The sequence below is a fragment of the Cantharellus anzutake genome (assembly GCF_015039405.1).
Source record: "Cantharellus anzutake strain C23 chromosome Unknown EI90scaffold_47, whole genome shotgun sequence".
In the NCBI taxonomy this organism is placed as follows: Eukaryota; Fungi; Basidiomycota; class Agaricomycetes; order Cantharellales; family Hydnaceae; genus Cantharellus; species Cantharellus anzutake.
The window spans coordinates 176,866-192,230 of NW_024066997.1; the positions used below are offsets into that span (position 1 = coordinate 176,866).

Here is a 15,365-nt window from a genome sequence, read left to right on the forward strand (position 1 = left end):
TCATGCAGAGCAGATCCTGATCATCAGCGCCAATGGAAAAGCCAAAAAACAGAGTAACAGGGCCGCTACCATGTCCAATGGGAGACCAGGACCAAGTGAAGACCCCTGATGCGTGCCAAGCCAGTGTTGCCGCACTTTCCACACACCCAATCTACAGAAGACCAGACCTGAGGCTCCCGCAGCTATGATCACATCCGTATTCCCTCGAGCTTACGAGGACTTTGCTACCTTGCTCCATTTCTGATGCCCCGGGAGGCTACGCCATCGAATCCGGCCATAAGACTAGCACCCTATGTATCTTGTGCTTCATCCAGAACGCTCCGACCCCAATGGGGAACGGGTCCCTGGCTGAGGAGAGAGGTGGCAAACTATCTCCAAAAAGCAAAGTCCCAGCCTGAGAAACTTCCTATGGAAGCTCGTATACAATGCCCACATAATTGCATAGCACTGAACCGAACACAAGGAAAGAAGCTCCTGCCACAAAATCAACTAGATTGTGGAACTACGTGGTTGAAATACCGAAGCGAGAAAAACGTGAGGGGGAAGGCATCTCCGCCTCAGAGACCCAACTTCTTCATGTATTCATGCTGGCCGCGAACAACTAGAAATTTAGAGGCAGAAGTCTGTTGTCGTGTGCACATGGCACGGGCGCGGAATCACTGCATTCGGCCAACTCCGCTCATAAATGGCTGGGCTCCATGATTGCCAACTAGCCACTAGTTGTGTTCCTCTTGTCTAAGCGCGGCTCCATTCTACCACAATCGTTGTGTTTGGGATAGCGCTCTTTCCATCTTCCCATGCTGGGTGGGAGTCAGACATGGGAGGGGTGATCAATTGCTTTGCGGCAGTAGCTGAGTCTGCTGAAGGCTGTCCCATGGGTCTTTTCGCCAACGAAAACTGCTGACCCAAAGAGGCGGATCCACTGGTTCGTGTTTTTGATGTCGCAGGTTTCTTGAAGGTGTATGTATGTGTGCATTAGAGCTCTGTTCGAGCACACTGATTCTGGAAAGGATTCCTCGGCACCCACCGCGGTTTCAGAAACATTGGGAGAAGCGTCCCATGACTTCACACCGTCCTTCTTCACTGGCGAACGGAGCAGGAGCCAGTTGAGGATGTTTTGTCCCGCTCAGCAAAATCATTCATCTTTGGACCACACGCTTTACACATCGGTGATTCTTCGTCGGTCCATCATAAGCTCAACATACACTGCTCGAAAGTTTGCTTCGGTGGCTCGGATCTTTTGACTTTCGTCTGTCTTGAGTTGTAATAGAACGCGCGGCGCAGTGCATACATACAGTTCATGTGGTCATATATTTTGCAAAGGAGGCAGGATATGACCATGCTCGAGAGCGATTGCAGCTAGGCTAGGTGTCCCCACACAAAATGTCTGTCGGGAAGATCGGGAGCTAAATTGCCGGAGTGGCTCAGTGTGAACTCATCGACAAGCTGGCCGGGGAGGAAGATGTGGGGAAGGTCCTCATTAATGGGGTAACGCGACGGAAGTAGCTTCAAGAGAAGGCGTTACTGGAGGGGGGTTGGTCAATGTTCCCAGATCAATCATTCGGTTACGCATTGTCCACTCATGAGTCCTCCCGCCCGGCAAACGACTACTCCCCAGTCGAGGAAACCTCAGCTTATTTTAGCAGGGATAGTTTTGAACTTCCCACTGTATACCAAGGGTACAGGTGTTCCTTCTACCCTTTTTTTGTCGCAAATCGTGGCCAGCTCTCAAACCTTCGATTTTACTTTAGGTTTGCAACTGGCCTGACAACAGCTTCTGGTCTCATGAAGTATATATGCACAGATCGACTACTGATGTTCGTGCGAGACACACAAGATGTTAGCCACCTCGAGAGTCCTGGAAGGATCACCATTGGACGTCTCGTAGTGCGAGAAATCTTATAGGGAATGTAGCCCAAGGAGCCATGCGACGTCATTGTCAATTAACCCATCCACAGGACGTAGCCTGGACGGAACACCGTTTTGCTTGTTTGGGCATTATTGGGTGGCGAGGTCGATCTTATAATTGATATGATGTCAAAGCCCGTAAGTGAACATGCCCCCCAAGTAGTTTCGGCCTCCCTCCTACAAGATACAAGGTCATGTTATAATCGCGGCATCGCAGCCCAACATCCTGAGTGCGATATCGCATTGTCATTAGATATCGCACACATCTTATATACATTTCTGTGTGACGCAAAGGAACAAAGGCTAAAGCGTTAGGACAACATAAAAACCGCGACAACAAAGGGAATGCCACTTCAACAGACCAGACCCACGCCCTCTACACCTAGCGATGTTTCTGCGCACCTAGGCGATCGCAATTTATTTTGATCGACAGTCATGCACAATTAAAAGTTCAGACCGCAACTCAAACTCACATCTGCACGTAACCCATATTGCATTGTACTTTCAGTAACCTTATCATCATTTACTCACCCATCAGACGGTTAGGTAAGTCCATTTTCTTTACTGTTAACCAATTGTGTACATTTCCAAAATGCTGGCCTTGGCACTGGCACTAAGATTGATCAGCCTCAACTGACTCCCTTGGTTGTTCCCTCCCTCGTAGCCGTCGCCAGAGCGTTCAATTCCACCAAGATTCTCGGCTTCCCATACGTATCCAGACCTCCTTCCCTAATGTTCCGATACTCCTTACTCTCCCTGTCGACTTTGCATCCCCATTCACCCCACAAGTTCAACTGATTCACGAAACCCAGATTAGGCCATATGATAGGTCGCTTCGAATGGACATAAGTGTGTGCTGCGCGGTAGTTGAGTTTGTACTTTCGCATGATGTACGCGATGATGATGGATGCCGAACGAGAGCGACCCATTAGACAATGAACTAGGATACCCCTCGGAGGTGGTGACGAGGACGGCGGCAGCGGCGGCGGCGCTGACGATTGAGGATTCCTCGATAATGGTAATACACTTGACCGCGCATTCGTAAATGCCTTGACATCCCTTTGATCGCCCAATGCCAAATCGATGAAACCCAGCGCATCCTCAAACGTATCCAATAGGTTCGCGTGTGCCATATCCGCGAGCGTAATCCTCATGGAGGGGGCCCATTCGACCATCGGGAGTTCCTCCGTCACGTTAAGAACGTGCGTAATTCCGAGAGATTGTAAAAGTCGAGTATCTTCTGCTGCGGTGGAATTGCCGAGATAGAGTCCCGGTGCGATTCGAGAGAGCGGTGTCAACGATAGGATGATGACTTCATATACGTTGGCACGCGCTGGAGTTGGATTCGACGAATGGCGGCGGTGATGGGGTGGAGTCGTCGTTATCATAGCGTTAGCAGTAGTCGGGATCGGTTGGTGGAGTACAAGTGCGCGTTCTGCACGAGCGAAGAGTCCGTGTAAGGGTTCACAATCGAAATATGATTTGCCGTTTAGGCTACATACGAATGGGAGGAAAGAAATGAAAGGATAACGTTAGCAGATGGACTGAAAGGGAAAAAAAAAAGTACGCGGAGGGCGTACGATAAAAAATTCAGGGAAATTCTCTCGAGGCTTGCTCGGGTGTCAATTACGCCCAGGAACTGGAGGCATGGAAGGGATGGAAGGCCCCCCGACGGGGAGTGGTGGGAATTATGTCCTCTCCCAAGGGCGAAAAATCATGAGCGACTTCCGCACCAACGCCGATGCGAAGGGAGAGGGTTGGTCTGGCACCACCCCTCACTGATAGGGCCCCCCTAGGCATCGTTGGATGGGGACCGCACCTCCAAGCACTGGCGCGGTGCACCGAGGGGCTATCGGGGAGAGTGCGTCTTCCCTTAGGAAAATAAGGGGGAGGGGGGGACAACCAAAAACTAGAAAGGTGGTCCAAAACCCAAGAGACTATCTCACCTTCCGTTGTTCTTTCCAACGGGATCGTCGAACTCTATCCCTACCCACATAACTTCCACGTCCTTCTCCACACCTTCCAACTCTTCATCAGGCCCCATGAAAATCGGTTCACCACTCTCGTCGAACCCCGACACTCGAAGACGACTAAGGAGTCTACTTGGACGCAAAAGTTCCGGTAATTCGTCATCACTATCGTCCTGAGCGTTCCCGTTATCACAACTGCCAGTGCCAGTGCCAGTGCCAGTGCCGCCACCGACGCCACCGACGCCACCAACGTCAGCACTACTACCACCATCACGACTGACACACCCCGTCTCCGGCTTCGACGGAACTTTGATAGGTCCAATATACCGGATAGTCCCCATATATAACTGCGAACCCAACACAGCCGAACTTTCGGATGCGCATCGCATACCGACCTTCAAACCGTTCGTCTTCTCAGCTTCCAGAAGCGATCTCAACGTATCCCCCTGAGATGGAGATGGGGATTGTATCGAGGAGAATCTATCGTCCATAGTAGAATTGTGCAACGCCGCCGTCGCCGTCGCCGTGGTGCTGGTGGTGCTGGTGGTGGGACCGGGACTTTGTGGCCATGGTGTAGTCCTACTAGCAGCCGAAGTATTGATCGTAGAAGCATCGACAAGTTGTTCGCCTCCACTTGAATGATGTTCGTGCTGATCCAACGTCGTCACCATAGTAAGTAGTGTATTTAGGAAGAAACAACAAGTGGTTCGTTTCTTTTTTTTTTGTCCCTCTTTTCCTCAAAAAGGCAAATGAATATGGGTGACGAAAAAAATCGCGTCCGTCTGGCAGATCGAAGTCTTGTTGGGGGGGTTGCAAGTATGTAGATCGATACAAGCAACAAAGAACCTTGGGGCGGGGTTGATCACAGCACTAGTACTGTTACCGATTTATGATCGATTTCAGTTGGTCGACAGGCACAGAAGTCGTGGAAACGTGCAAGGGGGGAGGGAGAGGCACGCGATATACTTTACGAATCTGCGACCCACGATTCGCGATCCCTGATTCGATTTGGACTTTTCGATTTTCGTGACCAAAGTAAGCAAAGGCAACACACACACGTTCGTTCGTTCGCTCGTTCGTTCGCTCGATCCGATCGATCGATTGTATTGTTCTTCAATGTTATTGTTGTTGGGACGTTTTTTTGGGTTTTCCTTGTAACAGAAAGCCCGAAGCCCGAATGTTGCTGTCTGGACTAGGTAAGTTAAGAAAGAAGAAGGAGAGGGGGGGAGGGAGGGAGGGAAGGAATGATTTGATGCTGTGCTGATACCCCAAATTGCAAGCACGGATTAATTATACGTTGAAAGGCCGAAAAAGGGCACACTGGCTACTCCAGTTCGTATGTGTGAGCAGCAGCCCTTCAAAACCTATGACACCCAAACTAATCCTATCCCCATGATGCGACGGATGGAGGCGCGTCCCCCCGCAGACACGCAGCAGATGATAAGTAGGCGAGGGAGAGCTACCTGAGGAATTACATGGGGTGGGGACAATGAAGGCGCCAAGGCCGAAAGGCAATCAGCGAGAGGGATAATCACACAACAGGAGCACCCACGCACAGCTTTTCCATGTTAGAGATAGACGCCCAAGGGACTTGTGCAAGGACCCCTTGTATGTATGTACAGCCTTCTCAAATGTAAACTGTTTAGGTTTGTTTGGATCGAGGCCCTTTTAGGATCGCACTTTGGGCCGAGACCCAACAGCATACTGACGTATGCCCAACTACTCACTCAAGAAACAACAGACAACCTCCTGGGCAACGCGGGAAGCTTGAGACGTGATGGCTGTATGAAAAAAACTCATGGGCCGACCCCCCCAGGTGAAATTCCCGGACAAACGTACGAACACCCGAGGACGGACCTGATCCCGGAACGGAATTCAGCAGGAACGAGACACGATGGAACGGGGGCAAAGAACGCGAAGAACTATAATTTCTCCCATCATAGTTAGATACAGACACCAAAACAGACGATGACACCAATCCCGAGGAACCACCAGTTGACCCACTTTGTATTGGACGAACCCCCTCATTGTACTTCTTCGGTCTGGATGCCCGCTCTGCCACGTGAAAACGAGGATAACCCCTGGAGTTCAAGGCGATCGGCGATTCCACCCCGGGGGACTCCCCCCAAGCTTTTGTGTTGTGTGGGGAACCATGCCAGGACGTACGGATACCGCTCAACGTGCGGAAGTAACCCACAAGTCACAAAAAAGTATATCTTCTTGGATGGAATAACAAACCCAAGTTATGTAACTCCAACTGCAACACCCTGAGATTAGATTTTGGAGTTGGGGGGGGGAGGGACGGAATATGTACACATGTGCCACTCCATGTGGATTACAACGAGAGTAAAAAAAGCTGGGAAATCAATTCCGGGATTTTGAATGAAAAAAAGACTGGGCATGTTGCACTAGCTAGTAGCTATGCAGTCCCGCGTACAATTGTAAATAGTACTAGTACTAGTAGTGTTATGATGATGATGATGATAAATAAATAATGTATGACTAACAACCCTAAGAGAGAGAGAGAGGATGATGGCCAGCCCGAAGAACAATTGGAAAATCCGAGCAAAGGAATTGAACCAGCCCAAATGTAGGCATGAAGATGTCAAAATCCCATCGGATCATGGAGATCCAGCGCGAATAGAATGGTACCAGGTCATGGAGGGAAGGCAACGTGCACAGGGTACTCTCTCGTAGTGCAACCGTTGTCGTTGTCGTTGTGCATCGTTATTGTTGTTGTTGCATGACTGTGGGTACGTTGAAGTTGTCCGGATCCGGAGATGAACAACGATCACATGTGCGTTTTTTGCTGCCAAGAACAAAAATCGCCGATGGCATGACGCGGATACTGCCCGTCCGGACTGCTGCGGGAGAGAAGAGAGGTGGAAGGGGGAAGATGTAAGGGAGGGAAGTAACACGACAGCCTGCTTTCAATGACTTTCAAGCAGTTGGAGATAAGGAGGCGTCCGCGGACGTTGCCACCCTCTAGCAACTGCCGGTTGTGCATGATATCGAACTTCTATCCTCTCAACTTTCGATTTGCGCATCGTTGTTATCGACCACCTATAAAAGAGAGCAATCCACCAAACAGTCAGCCAAAGCAAAAACATTTCCAAGGATAAGAATGACAAAACTCACCCTTCCATGAGGAGGAAATTATATCCATCTTTGGAGATCTCCTCCATGAGTTTGGTGCGTGAATGAGTCAAGGCGTCAGAGTACTTGAACGTTTTCGACGATATGCCATCGAACATGTACGTTCCGGTGACCTCACGAGGAGCGACACTAAATATTTGAAGTTCTAAGGAATTGAACGTGGAGTAAGAATGAGGTTTGTTCTGAGGACGAGGACGAGGACGAGAACGAGAACGAGAACGAGAAGCACAAAGAACTTACCATCTGCCTCGGAGTCATAGTAGATCGGCGTAGGGGCGACTTCTTTGAGATCGGTGACTTCCCACTGCGGTTGTCTTAGGGGTCGAAGTCTCATCGTTTGAGAGAAAGCAAGGTAGTAGTTAGGTATGAAGGTTAAGTTGGTTGTGAGGGCAATGGGATGGGTTGGGTTGGAAAAGCTCTTTATTGGCTTCTTATGTATGGAACCCGCGCAAAGGTGAATATGCAAATGAAGACCCTTGGGACACGCGTGTGTGTGTGGTAACGGAGATTAACGATTGAGGATGACTCAAAAGCTGAGCAAGCAGCCGCAAGCTGATGATTGAGTTTCCCATTGTGAAAGGGGGGAAACGTATGCACTTTATACAACCCTTTGACATTATTTCGCTGCCGCGCAAAAAATTCGGCGCCCGTTGAATACCCTCAAAGAGGTTAGCTCGCCTCCTTGGGAAAAATTGCGCCGGGAGTCGATTGAATGGTTTGACGCGTATGCTGTGTGATCAAAAGGTTTAATTTGTTTGTTTGTTTGTTTGCACTGGTCAAATGATGCCATCTCTCCTTCTTGGTTGCCCCCATGAGCGGTGGCGAAGAGATTACGCAACCATTTGCAGTATGTTACTTGTTCAAGTTTGGTATGTAAATCAACGATCACTTGTTCCGTGACGACCGCAGCGGCTGCGCTGACTCAGCAACACAAAGCGCAGATGCCAAGAGAGCGCCTAGTCAGAAAAAGCGCTGGCGTAATTTGTCAACTCCCGAAGCAAATCATAGCAAAACCCCCTTCCATCATCCCGACGAATCCACGGCAGGAGACTGGAAGGATGTCTGACTTTACGCGTGTTCAAAGTTACGTGTTCCCGGCATGATCACGGTTCAAACGGGCAATACATATATTCACATCCTAATTTGATTTGATTCCGAGTCAGCTCCCCCCCAAGGGCTTACATAACACCTCCACAAGACCCGCTTGCAGCTGATCTGCAGAAATTGTTCTGAAGGTCCGAGTTCATCTGATCATTATCCTCAAAGTTAACCTTCCCCCTCTTCCCCACGTCTAATGATTTCATATCCGGCCCAACGCTGTTGGAATCAAAATCTCTCGTCACCTAGCCAGCGTCTGTGTATCTCCCCGTGCACATGGATCTTGAGCTCAAGTTCCGAATTACAAGCCACATACATGCACACTTGCCGGGGGGGGGGGGGGGGGGGAGAACTATTAATTCGACTTCGATCTGCTCGGGTACACATGGGGTGCACTGCCTTGCTCATATTGTCTTTGCCCACCAAGTCTAGAGGCATGAACGAGTCGTCTTAACTACGGCGTTGTACAAGGTCTAGCTGCGCCGCTGGTTGTTCGCCATGCAACGCGCAGCTCTCGATCTTCATGTTGGCAAAACAATTTTTCTTCTGGTTGAGGAAGGGACCGGAAGTACGTCTCCATATCTTAATAGCACGCCATCAGCTAGGCTAGCTGCGCCGGAGGTCAGGGGCATGCATATATGATGTGAAGCTCTTGAGAGATGAATGGCCCACTTGATCGATTTGAGTAGTTCTACTTGTAGGTAGGTACGTATGAACGAAAGTGTAGGGCTGCCGGACCTCGATCGAACAACCTTCTTGGTTCAGTTCGGCGTGCGAGTATGCACATCATATATATTCTCTCACGTCGCGCGTCGCGTCACTCTCAGTAACTTGAGAACGCACGTATCCGTTAACGGTGGAGACGCGCGGCGACCGGCTTTGCAAGGAGCCGAATGCTACTTCTGCAACGTATGTACCATGTACGCGCCATACAATCTTCATACAAAATATGTAGAAGACGCACGTACCATGTAGCTTATTCAGCCAATCGACTTCATATAATGCAAGTTTGGGTGACTATGTATATACAAATGCCAATCTCATCCTCTTCCAATTCAGTCTCGGCGTAGCTGCTGACTAAAATGAGAACGTTCTCGCATGCTGAAAGTCCCGGGGACAGTTCATGACAAACCAAGCTACTTTTGTTCCCCCCTCAAACTGAATGGCTGAGCTTGCGGCACCCGTCAGCCTTCGGTCATCTCTCGGGGGGGAGAGGATTCCACTTTCCCCCACGGAATGACCCCTGTTAGATACCTCGCAAGCTCGGTCAACTAGAGCTGCCCCAGTTGCGGAAGAATCACAAGTCGATGAGCACATGACGATGGAAAAGGTCCAGAGAAAGCACTGCAAGTGGCCATTTCAAACTAGGGTAATGACAGGGACGATTTTGGATCTTAAACAATCCATACGGGTGACATGCGTTTAAATGACGAGGACTTTAATGGTGCCTTGAGCGCTCTGGAAAACCAGAAAAATAATCATACTATGGCCATGGCTTGTTAAATGAATGTATAAGATAGACTTACATCAAGGAGCAATATCCTCTCTGCGTCTATCCACGGCAACAGATATCCCCGGAATGTGTCGTCACTCGTCACCCCGCGGTATGGAAGTCTAGTGATGACCTTGCCAACGGCATCAGGGCTTGGGGATACAGTCATACGACCTGAAACCCCGTAATCCTTTGATATCCTTGGTGGCCGGATCAAACCAGATGAAGGGGGCTCCGGCGTTGCCTGATTGTCTTTCCGCATCCGCACCATGCTCAATCCCGTCATCGGGATCGGAATCGGGAACCCAAGTGTCCTCCTCAGCGGGTATTCGTCTCTAAACAAGTTGTTCGACGCAGATGCCGTGTCATCCTTCACGCGAATAGACTCGGCACGAATCGGATAGGGGTTGAAATCCAGTATATGAAGGCGGGTAGACAAACCCCATTGACTGGAATCTTCGCGAGTTTCAGGCATTGGTACATGCTCGAGGGTGCCAAAGATGTATCGGTTCATGAAAATAGAGCAAAATGTCTCTGTACCGGCAGTCGCCAACAAGCGCGCCGAACGAGGTCCCCAATCATTCCATGGAACATGGATAGGGAACACGCAGTCGGCGTCGGAGTTGGCATCTGGGCTGTCCTCCAGTATCTTTCCTTTAGTAGTATGAAAATCACTCTCGAAACGTTTGGTCGTGCGATAGATGTCGGACACGGCAATAAACAGCCTGTAAGACTGTTCCCACACGGAGGACGGAGTAAGCGAAAGGACAGCGACCCTGAAATCATCCTGCCGGGGACGAACAAACGGTCCGTTGGTAGCATATGTACGCCCCCATTTTGGCGTATCGTCCGGGGTTGTGGAAGAATCTTGAACTGAACCTGATGGAACGGAGGACATGCTTGGAATAGGTCCGTCTGCAGGAATCGGCTCTCCCCCGGATAAAATTTCATATTCTGGAGCTTCAAAGACAGGACTGGGCCGGCAGTGCAACGGCGAGATGTGTGAATACGTCAACTTGGGGAAGAAATCGGGTAATTCGAATGTCGCGACATGCTGAGACGGAAGGCAAAGTTTTACAGGGGGACCGTCGTAATGACAAGGTCTAAATGAATAGACCTCTAGTGAAATGGGGTCCCCCCCATATCGAAAAATGATGAAATGGCGCGGAGATAAGAAAAGAAACGACCTCATGATAGAATCTGAGAGTTCCTGTACCCTTGAGGTTCAGGGTAATGTCTCATATGCAGAGCCAGTGAAAGACACTTACACATTGACATATCCCTGTCTTCCAATTCCAAATCCGAAAATACCGATCCACATCCAAAAGATCCCGTACCATGACGCCGACAAAGTCGCCAAAGATCTCAACAAGAATGTGCGTAGGACCAACCAGCGGGCAAGCATCGAGAGTCTCATATTGGGCCATCGGGTGAAAGCCATTATCAGACATTTGCCTTATTCTGACAAACACCTTATCCAAGTCGTCGCAAACGTAAATGGCCAAATTCTGTTCCGGATCGATACTGAAGTCCAGAAACTCGAAGCCGAGGCGGTGGAGAATAGGTGTTTGGGACCAGTCTATCTCAACGTCATCGCCATCTTCACCTTCTAGGTACATCTGACGCTCAGAATCAATTGACCCGAGCAGTGCGGATGATAATCCGTGACCCTTTGAATTCGAAAGGCGATCCGCGACTCTCGGAAGGGAGTGGAGCGATAAACAATCAGGGTCATCCAACATGTGGGATGTGTAGTACCCATACGCAAAGAATCCATGTTGCAGCTTGTATGATATTGTGTCCCCGGAAGTGAAACGGCGGGGCCGTGGATTAGCCAAAATGGTATATGTTTGAGGCTGCCATTTCAAATTAGCCCATCCAACTTCCCGCCTACGAAGACTCGTAAGTTTCTCTGCCATAGAGAGATGATCTGGATCTGGGGTTCCATCAGATCAACATTCAGTATTAGTCTCTGCATATACATCACCCGCAGTGCTACCGGCAAGAAGGTAAGTTTCGCGCTCGATGTTATACTGGAGAACCAACGACCCCTCGATGACATAGAGAAAGGCTTTAGTTGCCTACGAACGTCACTTATATAAGAACCATAAAAATGTATGATAAAAACGTGAGGAGAGGGGGAACGAAGGGCAAGCGAACTGCTTCTAACTAAAACTCGCCTGTTTGCATCTCATGAGATCATTCAAAGAAAGGTGCTTCAAAATGTTAACCAAAACCTCCACCGGGAGAGCCGTAATAATGAGTCGTGACTTATCATGATTGACGCTGAGCTGGGTGAGTTGAGACGAGACGAGGTCCTCTGGCATTCTTGCAAGTTGATTGAATTCATTACGTAAGGTTGTCCAAAGAAAGCATGGAAAAGCCTGCATAGGTCTTGAGCCCAAGCTCCGAATTCCATACTGGGGTGAAGGACTAATTCATCTTGTGGTCGCGGTCTGCTCTGCTCGGGTACATAGCACCGGGTGCCCACTGGTGGCATGAACACAAGTCGTCTTGACTGCATGGGACTGTGTCGCCGGCTGCTGTTGCCAATGCGCAGCACTCTTCTTGTGTGCAAAACAATCTTGCTCTCGATCTCGAGCTGGTATTGCTTCCTTGGGCTGTGGGGTTGGGAACCCGGAAGTACGTCTCCATCTTAATAGCATGCATCAGTTGGCCCGGGGCCGGGGTCAGGGGCATATATATATGGCCCCCTCTTGTAAAGTGTAGGGTCGGACCTCGAGCAACCCTCTTGGTTCAATTTGACGTGCGAGTATATCATATTCTCTCACGTCACCCCTACGCTTTCCAGTGACTCAAGAACGTATGCGTTGGTATACATGTATCGGACACACGGTGACCGGCTTTGCAGGGGCCGAATGACCCTTCTGTAATATTTACTACGTGCCATACAATCTGCACATACAAAACATAAGATACCTGTAACGCTTTCTGAGCCACATCGGAATGAAAGCACTTGTGTATGGACTAGTTTATCCAGCCATAATGGGCATGTGCAGGTTGGGCCATTGGTGCCTGCGACAACGATTCAGCCTTTGACTATTTCTCAGGGGGGTGGTATTCCACTTTCCCCACACGGAATGAACCCCTTGCCTCGCAAGCTTGCCTAACTAGGGCTACCCTAATTACAAGTTGATAAGCACATGATGACGTCACCCCGTAACCCAATGTGCACAACGCGTAAAAAATGTGGAGGATCCGTGTTCAGGAGAAATTTGCGACATCGAAAATCCAGCGAAAATAGCTAGGGCGCTTGCACAGTTATTCCGCCAACATACAAGCCTACTTCCGAGACAACTAAGGGTCCATTGAACGGAAGCCCCTTGCATACAACGAGGTGGGGGAACGCCAAGGCGGTAGCTTGACCTTAAGAATCCTGACACCATGCAGTTCGGCCCCCACATAGCGCCAGGTAGGACGTTTGCCGAGACAAGTAGTTTTCTCACTAGTCCGTGCACGGTAATCGTCGCGAGGTGGCGATTGCACCAACAGAGAAGAACTTCAGCTGGGAAGCCTTGCACTATCAAGAGTCAGCAACAAGGTATTCGATACACAATCTAATAACCTGCGCTGCATATATAGCTGGGCTCAGTAATATGAAGGTCCAGAGAAAGCACTGTAGCGGCCATTGCAAACTGGGGTAAACGCAAAGACGATTATAAACAATCCATATGGGTATCGTGCGTTTAAATGACCAGGACTTTGATGGCGGCTTGGTCTCTCTAGAAAACCGGGAAATAATCATAATATGGTCATAGCTCGTCAAATGAATGTATAAGATAGACTCACATCAAAGAGCAATATCCTCTCTGCATCTATCATCGGAAACATGTCTCCCTGCAATGTGTCGTCACTCGTCACTTCGCGGTATGGAAGTCCAGTGGTGACTTTGCGACTTGGTAATACAGTCGGTTCGAGGCGAGTCTCCATACGACTTGAAATCCTGTAATCCTTTGATATCCTTGGTGGCCTGATCGAACCGGATGAAGGGGGCTCCTCATTGCCTGACCATCTTTCCGCGTCTGCGCCATGCTCGATCCTGTCATCGGAATCGGTATCGGGAACCCAAGTCTCCTCCCCAGTGTGTGAATTGCCTGCGGACAAGTCTTTCGACGCAGATGCTGTGTCATCCCTCGCGCGAATAGACCCAGCACGAATCGAATAGGGGTTGAAATCTAGCATATGAAGGTGGACAGACCAACCCCATTGATAGGCTAATTCAGGCATCGGTACACACTCGGAGGCTCCATCACTCTCCTGTCCTATCTCCGTCCGCTCCAATAACCACCTCGGACCGAACACCACCCCTCTCGTCACCCTCCTCCTACTCCTCCTCATACTCCTCCGCTCCCTCCTCACAACACCTCCACCCTTCTGTCATCCTCCTACTCGTCTCCTGTCCGCTCCAATACCCACCTTCGGACCTGACACCTCTCCTCTCTTCCTTCCCCTCTCTTCCCTCTGGTCCTCTTCCGCTGACCTCCTGCCAAGTTACGACCTCCTGCCGCTGACCCGTACTTTGTACTTGGGCACCGCTCGTACCTTTGCTCCGAGCCTCTGTCATAGTTCCTACCTCGGACTTTGACTCCACCTCGGTCTTAGTCCATTGCATTGGTGATCTCATACTAAGATAGACGACTTTCAAATCCCGGTACTATCCGGATGCAAATTATTGTGAAATTCGCATTGCTGCTCATCCCCCCCTCAACACTTTTGACGCCAATGTGGCACCTAAAAGGTGTAGAGGTGATGCTGTTTTATATCTTCTCGGTTTCCAAATGTTGATATACATCATTATTATTAAATGAATTTCAATATACTTCATTACATCGGAATCCGCATCTCTTTCACTCCCTGACCAGAATCCTGCAAAAAAAAAAAGACCCCCCATTTCAAGTTTGCCAGCATGGGCAGTGTGAAACTGTATTACGGGGATTGCCGGATCCAAAAAAGGAAGCCATGCCTTTCTACCCTTTAAGCGCTGTGCTCACTCATGCCTGTACACAGGAAGCGCCATCGCACAAACAATCTTGGGGAATACTCTAAGGTATGCCACTGACTAGCCAAGGCACTATCCATTCTGAGTTAGCAAAACTTTTTGGACTCAGAAAAAACCACGCAACACCACCCTGGGCCCTAACCTCATGGCTCATGAAGACTCCAGACTTGGAAACTTTGGTATTGAGCCAGAAAGTGATAGTCGTGACAGCCAGTCTGAAGCTGAGGATGGCAATGAGGATGGACTTGGAAACTGTGACATCGAGCCAGAAAGCGACAGTGATGACAGTCAGTCCGGAGCTGAGGATTGGAATGAGGATGTCGACATCACCTATTTCGATACCCCACTAGCTGAGCGCTTGTCTAAAGCTGAAGATGTCCTTTCACATCTAATAAACAAGCGTGGTGCAATACCTGGAAACAAAGTCCGTTATGCAGGGACCACAATCAACGGCACCCCAGCAGAACGCACCCGACGCTATCATGCAGCCAAGCAAAGGGCTACTAAGAAAGGAATACAAGAGGCAATCAAAAAAACTGTGTCTGATGGGAAGAAATGGACCCTACATGACTTTTTCCACCGACACCACGTATCCAACTCCCATACCCCATTTCCCTGCGACCCAATCACCATTAGTGACACCGACATGAGTAGTGATGACACTACACAATGTAATGATCAAATCCTTGGTGATGCTGATGGCCAGGCTCTGGGTGAGCCT

General features: G+C 49.5%; 6 protein-coding genes across 6 annotated transcripts; 1 reads left to right on the forward strand and 5 right to left on the reverse strand.

Annotated features, from left to right (window-relative positions):
• Positions 1-2,690: 2,690 nt before the first annotated feature.
• On the reverse strand, positions 2,691-3,197 carry EI90DRAFT_2810826 (catalytic domain of Map kinase phosphatase 5; the record flags this gene model as incomplete). The annotated part of the gene is made up of 2 exons (XM_039053532.1): positions 2,691-2,859; positions 2,941-3,197. Coding segments are annotated over 2 exons (426 nt in total), but the record flags the coding sequence as incomplete, so codon positions are not given.
• EI90DRAFT_1963960 (uncharacterized protein) lies at positions 2,938-4,658 on the reverse strand. Its single transcript, XM_039052380.1, has 4 exons — positions 3,855-4,658; positions 3,411-3,452; positions 3,259-3,343; positions 2,938-2,996 (listed from the first exon to the last, which is right to left on the reverse strand). Exons 1-3 carry the CDS (start codon positions 4,547-4,549, stop codon positions 3,301-3,303), a joined length of 780 nt encoding a protein of 259 aa, XP_038912758.1. The 5' UTR covers positions 4,550-4,658; the 3' UTR covers positions 2,938-2,996; positions 3,259-3,300.
• A 2,150-nt stretch (positions 4,659-6,808) lies between these two features.
• Positions 6,809-7,368, reverse strand: EI90DRAFT_3018707 (uncharacterized protein; the record flags this gene model as incomplete). The annotated part of the gene is made up of 3 exons (XM_039057251.1): positions 6,809-6,941; positions 7,017-7,179; positions 7,275-7,368. 3 exons carry the CDS (start codon positions 7,366-7,368, stop codon positions 6,809-6,811), a joined length of 390 nt encoding a protein of 129 aa, XP_038912759.1.
• A 2,108-nt stretch (positions 7,369-9,476) lies between these two features.
• EI90DRAFT_3070902 (uncharacterized protein) lies at positions 9,477-11,882 on the reverse strand. Its single transcript, XM_039061258.1, is given in 8 exon segments — positions 9,477-9,585; positions 9,611-9,613; positions 9,654-9,702; positions 9,723-9,959; positions 10,106-10,598; positions 10,936-11,576; positions 11,591-11,840; positions 11,851-11,882. The coding sequence occupies 3 exon segments, from the start codon at positions 11,541-11,543 to the stop codon at positions 9,771-9,773; spliced, it is 1,290 nt and encodes a 429-aa protein (XP_038912760.1). The 5' UTR covers positions 11,544-11,576; positions 11,591-11,840; positions 11,851-11,882; the 3' UTR covers positions 9,477-9,585; positions 9,611-9,613; positions 9,654-9,702; positions 9,723-9,770.
• EI90DRAFT_3070906 (uncharacterized protein) lies at positions 11,451-12,306 on the forward strand. The gene is made up of 3 exons (XM_039061259.1): positions 11,451-11,713; positions 11,774-11,890; positions 11,935-12,306. Exons 1-3 carry the CDS (start codon positions 11,550-11,552, stop codon positions 11,966-11,968), a joined length of 315 nt encoding a protein of 104 aa, XP_038912761.1. The 5' UTR covers positions 11,451-11,549; the 3' UTR covers positions 11,969-12,306.
• A 1,011-nt stretch (positions 12,307-13,317) lies between these two features.
• EI90DRAFT_3070908 (uncharacterized protein) lies at positions 13,318-13,886 on the reverse strand. The gene has a single exon (XM_039061260.1). The coding sequence runs from the start codon at positions 13,870-13,872 to the stop codon at positions 13,408-13,410; it is 465 nt and encodes a 154-aa protein (XP_038912762.1). The 5' UTR covers positions 13,873-13,886; the 3' UTR covers positions 13,318-13,407.
• Positions 13,887-15,365: the final 1,479 nt, after the last annotated feature.

What these genes read in the sequence shown, in the direction of transcription:
- EI90DRAFT_1963960 (XM_039052380.1), bottom strand. Translation starts at nt 4,549, where the DNA reads ATGGTGACGACGTTGGATCAGCACGAACATCATTCAAGTGGAGGCGAA. An exon ending in GTTGGAAAGAACAACGGAAG is followed by an intron (nt 3,453 to 3,854) that starts GTGAGATAGTCT and finishes TTTCCCTTTCAG; the next exon opens with TCCATCTGCTAACGTTATCC. An exon ending in TCATTTCTTTCCTCCCATTC is followed by an intron (nt 3,344 to 3,410) that starts GTATGTAGCCTA and finishes TCGCTCGTGCAG; the next exon opens with AACGCGCACTTGTACTCCAC.
- EI90DRAFT_3070906 (XM_039061259.1), top strand. Translation starts at nt 11,550, where the DNA reads ATGATCTGGATCTGGGGTTCCATCAGATCAACATTCAGTATTAGTCTC. An exon ending in GGCTTTAGTTGCCTACGAAC is followed by an intron (nt 11,714 to 11,773) that starts GTCACTTATATA and finishes GGGGGAACGAAG; the next exon opens with GGCAAGCGAACTGCTTCTAA. An exon ending in GAGAGCCGTAATAATGAGTC is followed by an intron (nt 11,891 to 11,934) that starts GTGACTTATCAT and finishes AGTTGAGACGAG; the next exon opens with ACGAGGTCCTCTGGCATTCT.
- EI90DRAFT_3070908 (XM_039061260.1), bottom strand. Translation starts at nt 13,872, where the DNA reads ATGCCTGAATTAGCCTATCAATGGGGTTGGTCTGTCCACCTTCATATG.
- EI90DRAFT_3070902 (XM_039061258.1), bottom strand. Translation starts at nt 11,543, where the DNA reads ATGGCAGAGAAACTTACGAGTCTTCGTAGGCGGGAAGTTGGATGGGCT. An exon ending in GATCTTTTGGATGTGGATCG is followed by an intron (nt 10,599 to 10,935) that starts GTATTTTCGGAT and finishes CTGCCGGCCCAG; the next exon opens with TCCTGTCTTTGAAGCTCCAG. An exon ending in TCTTTGGCACCCTCGAGCAT is followed by an intron (nt 9,960 to 10,105) that starts GTACCAATGCCT and finishes CAACTTGTTTAG; the next exon opens with AGACGAATACCCGCTGAGGA.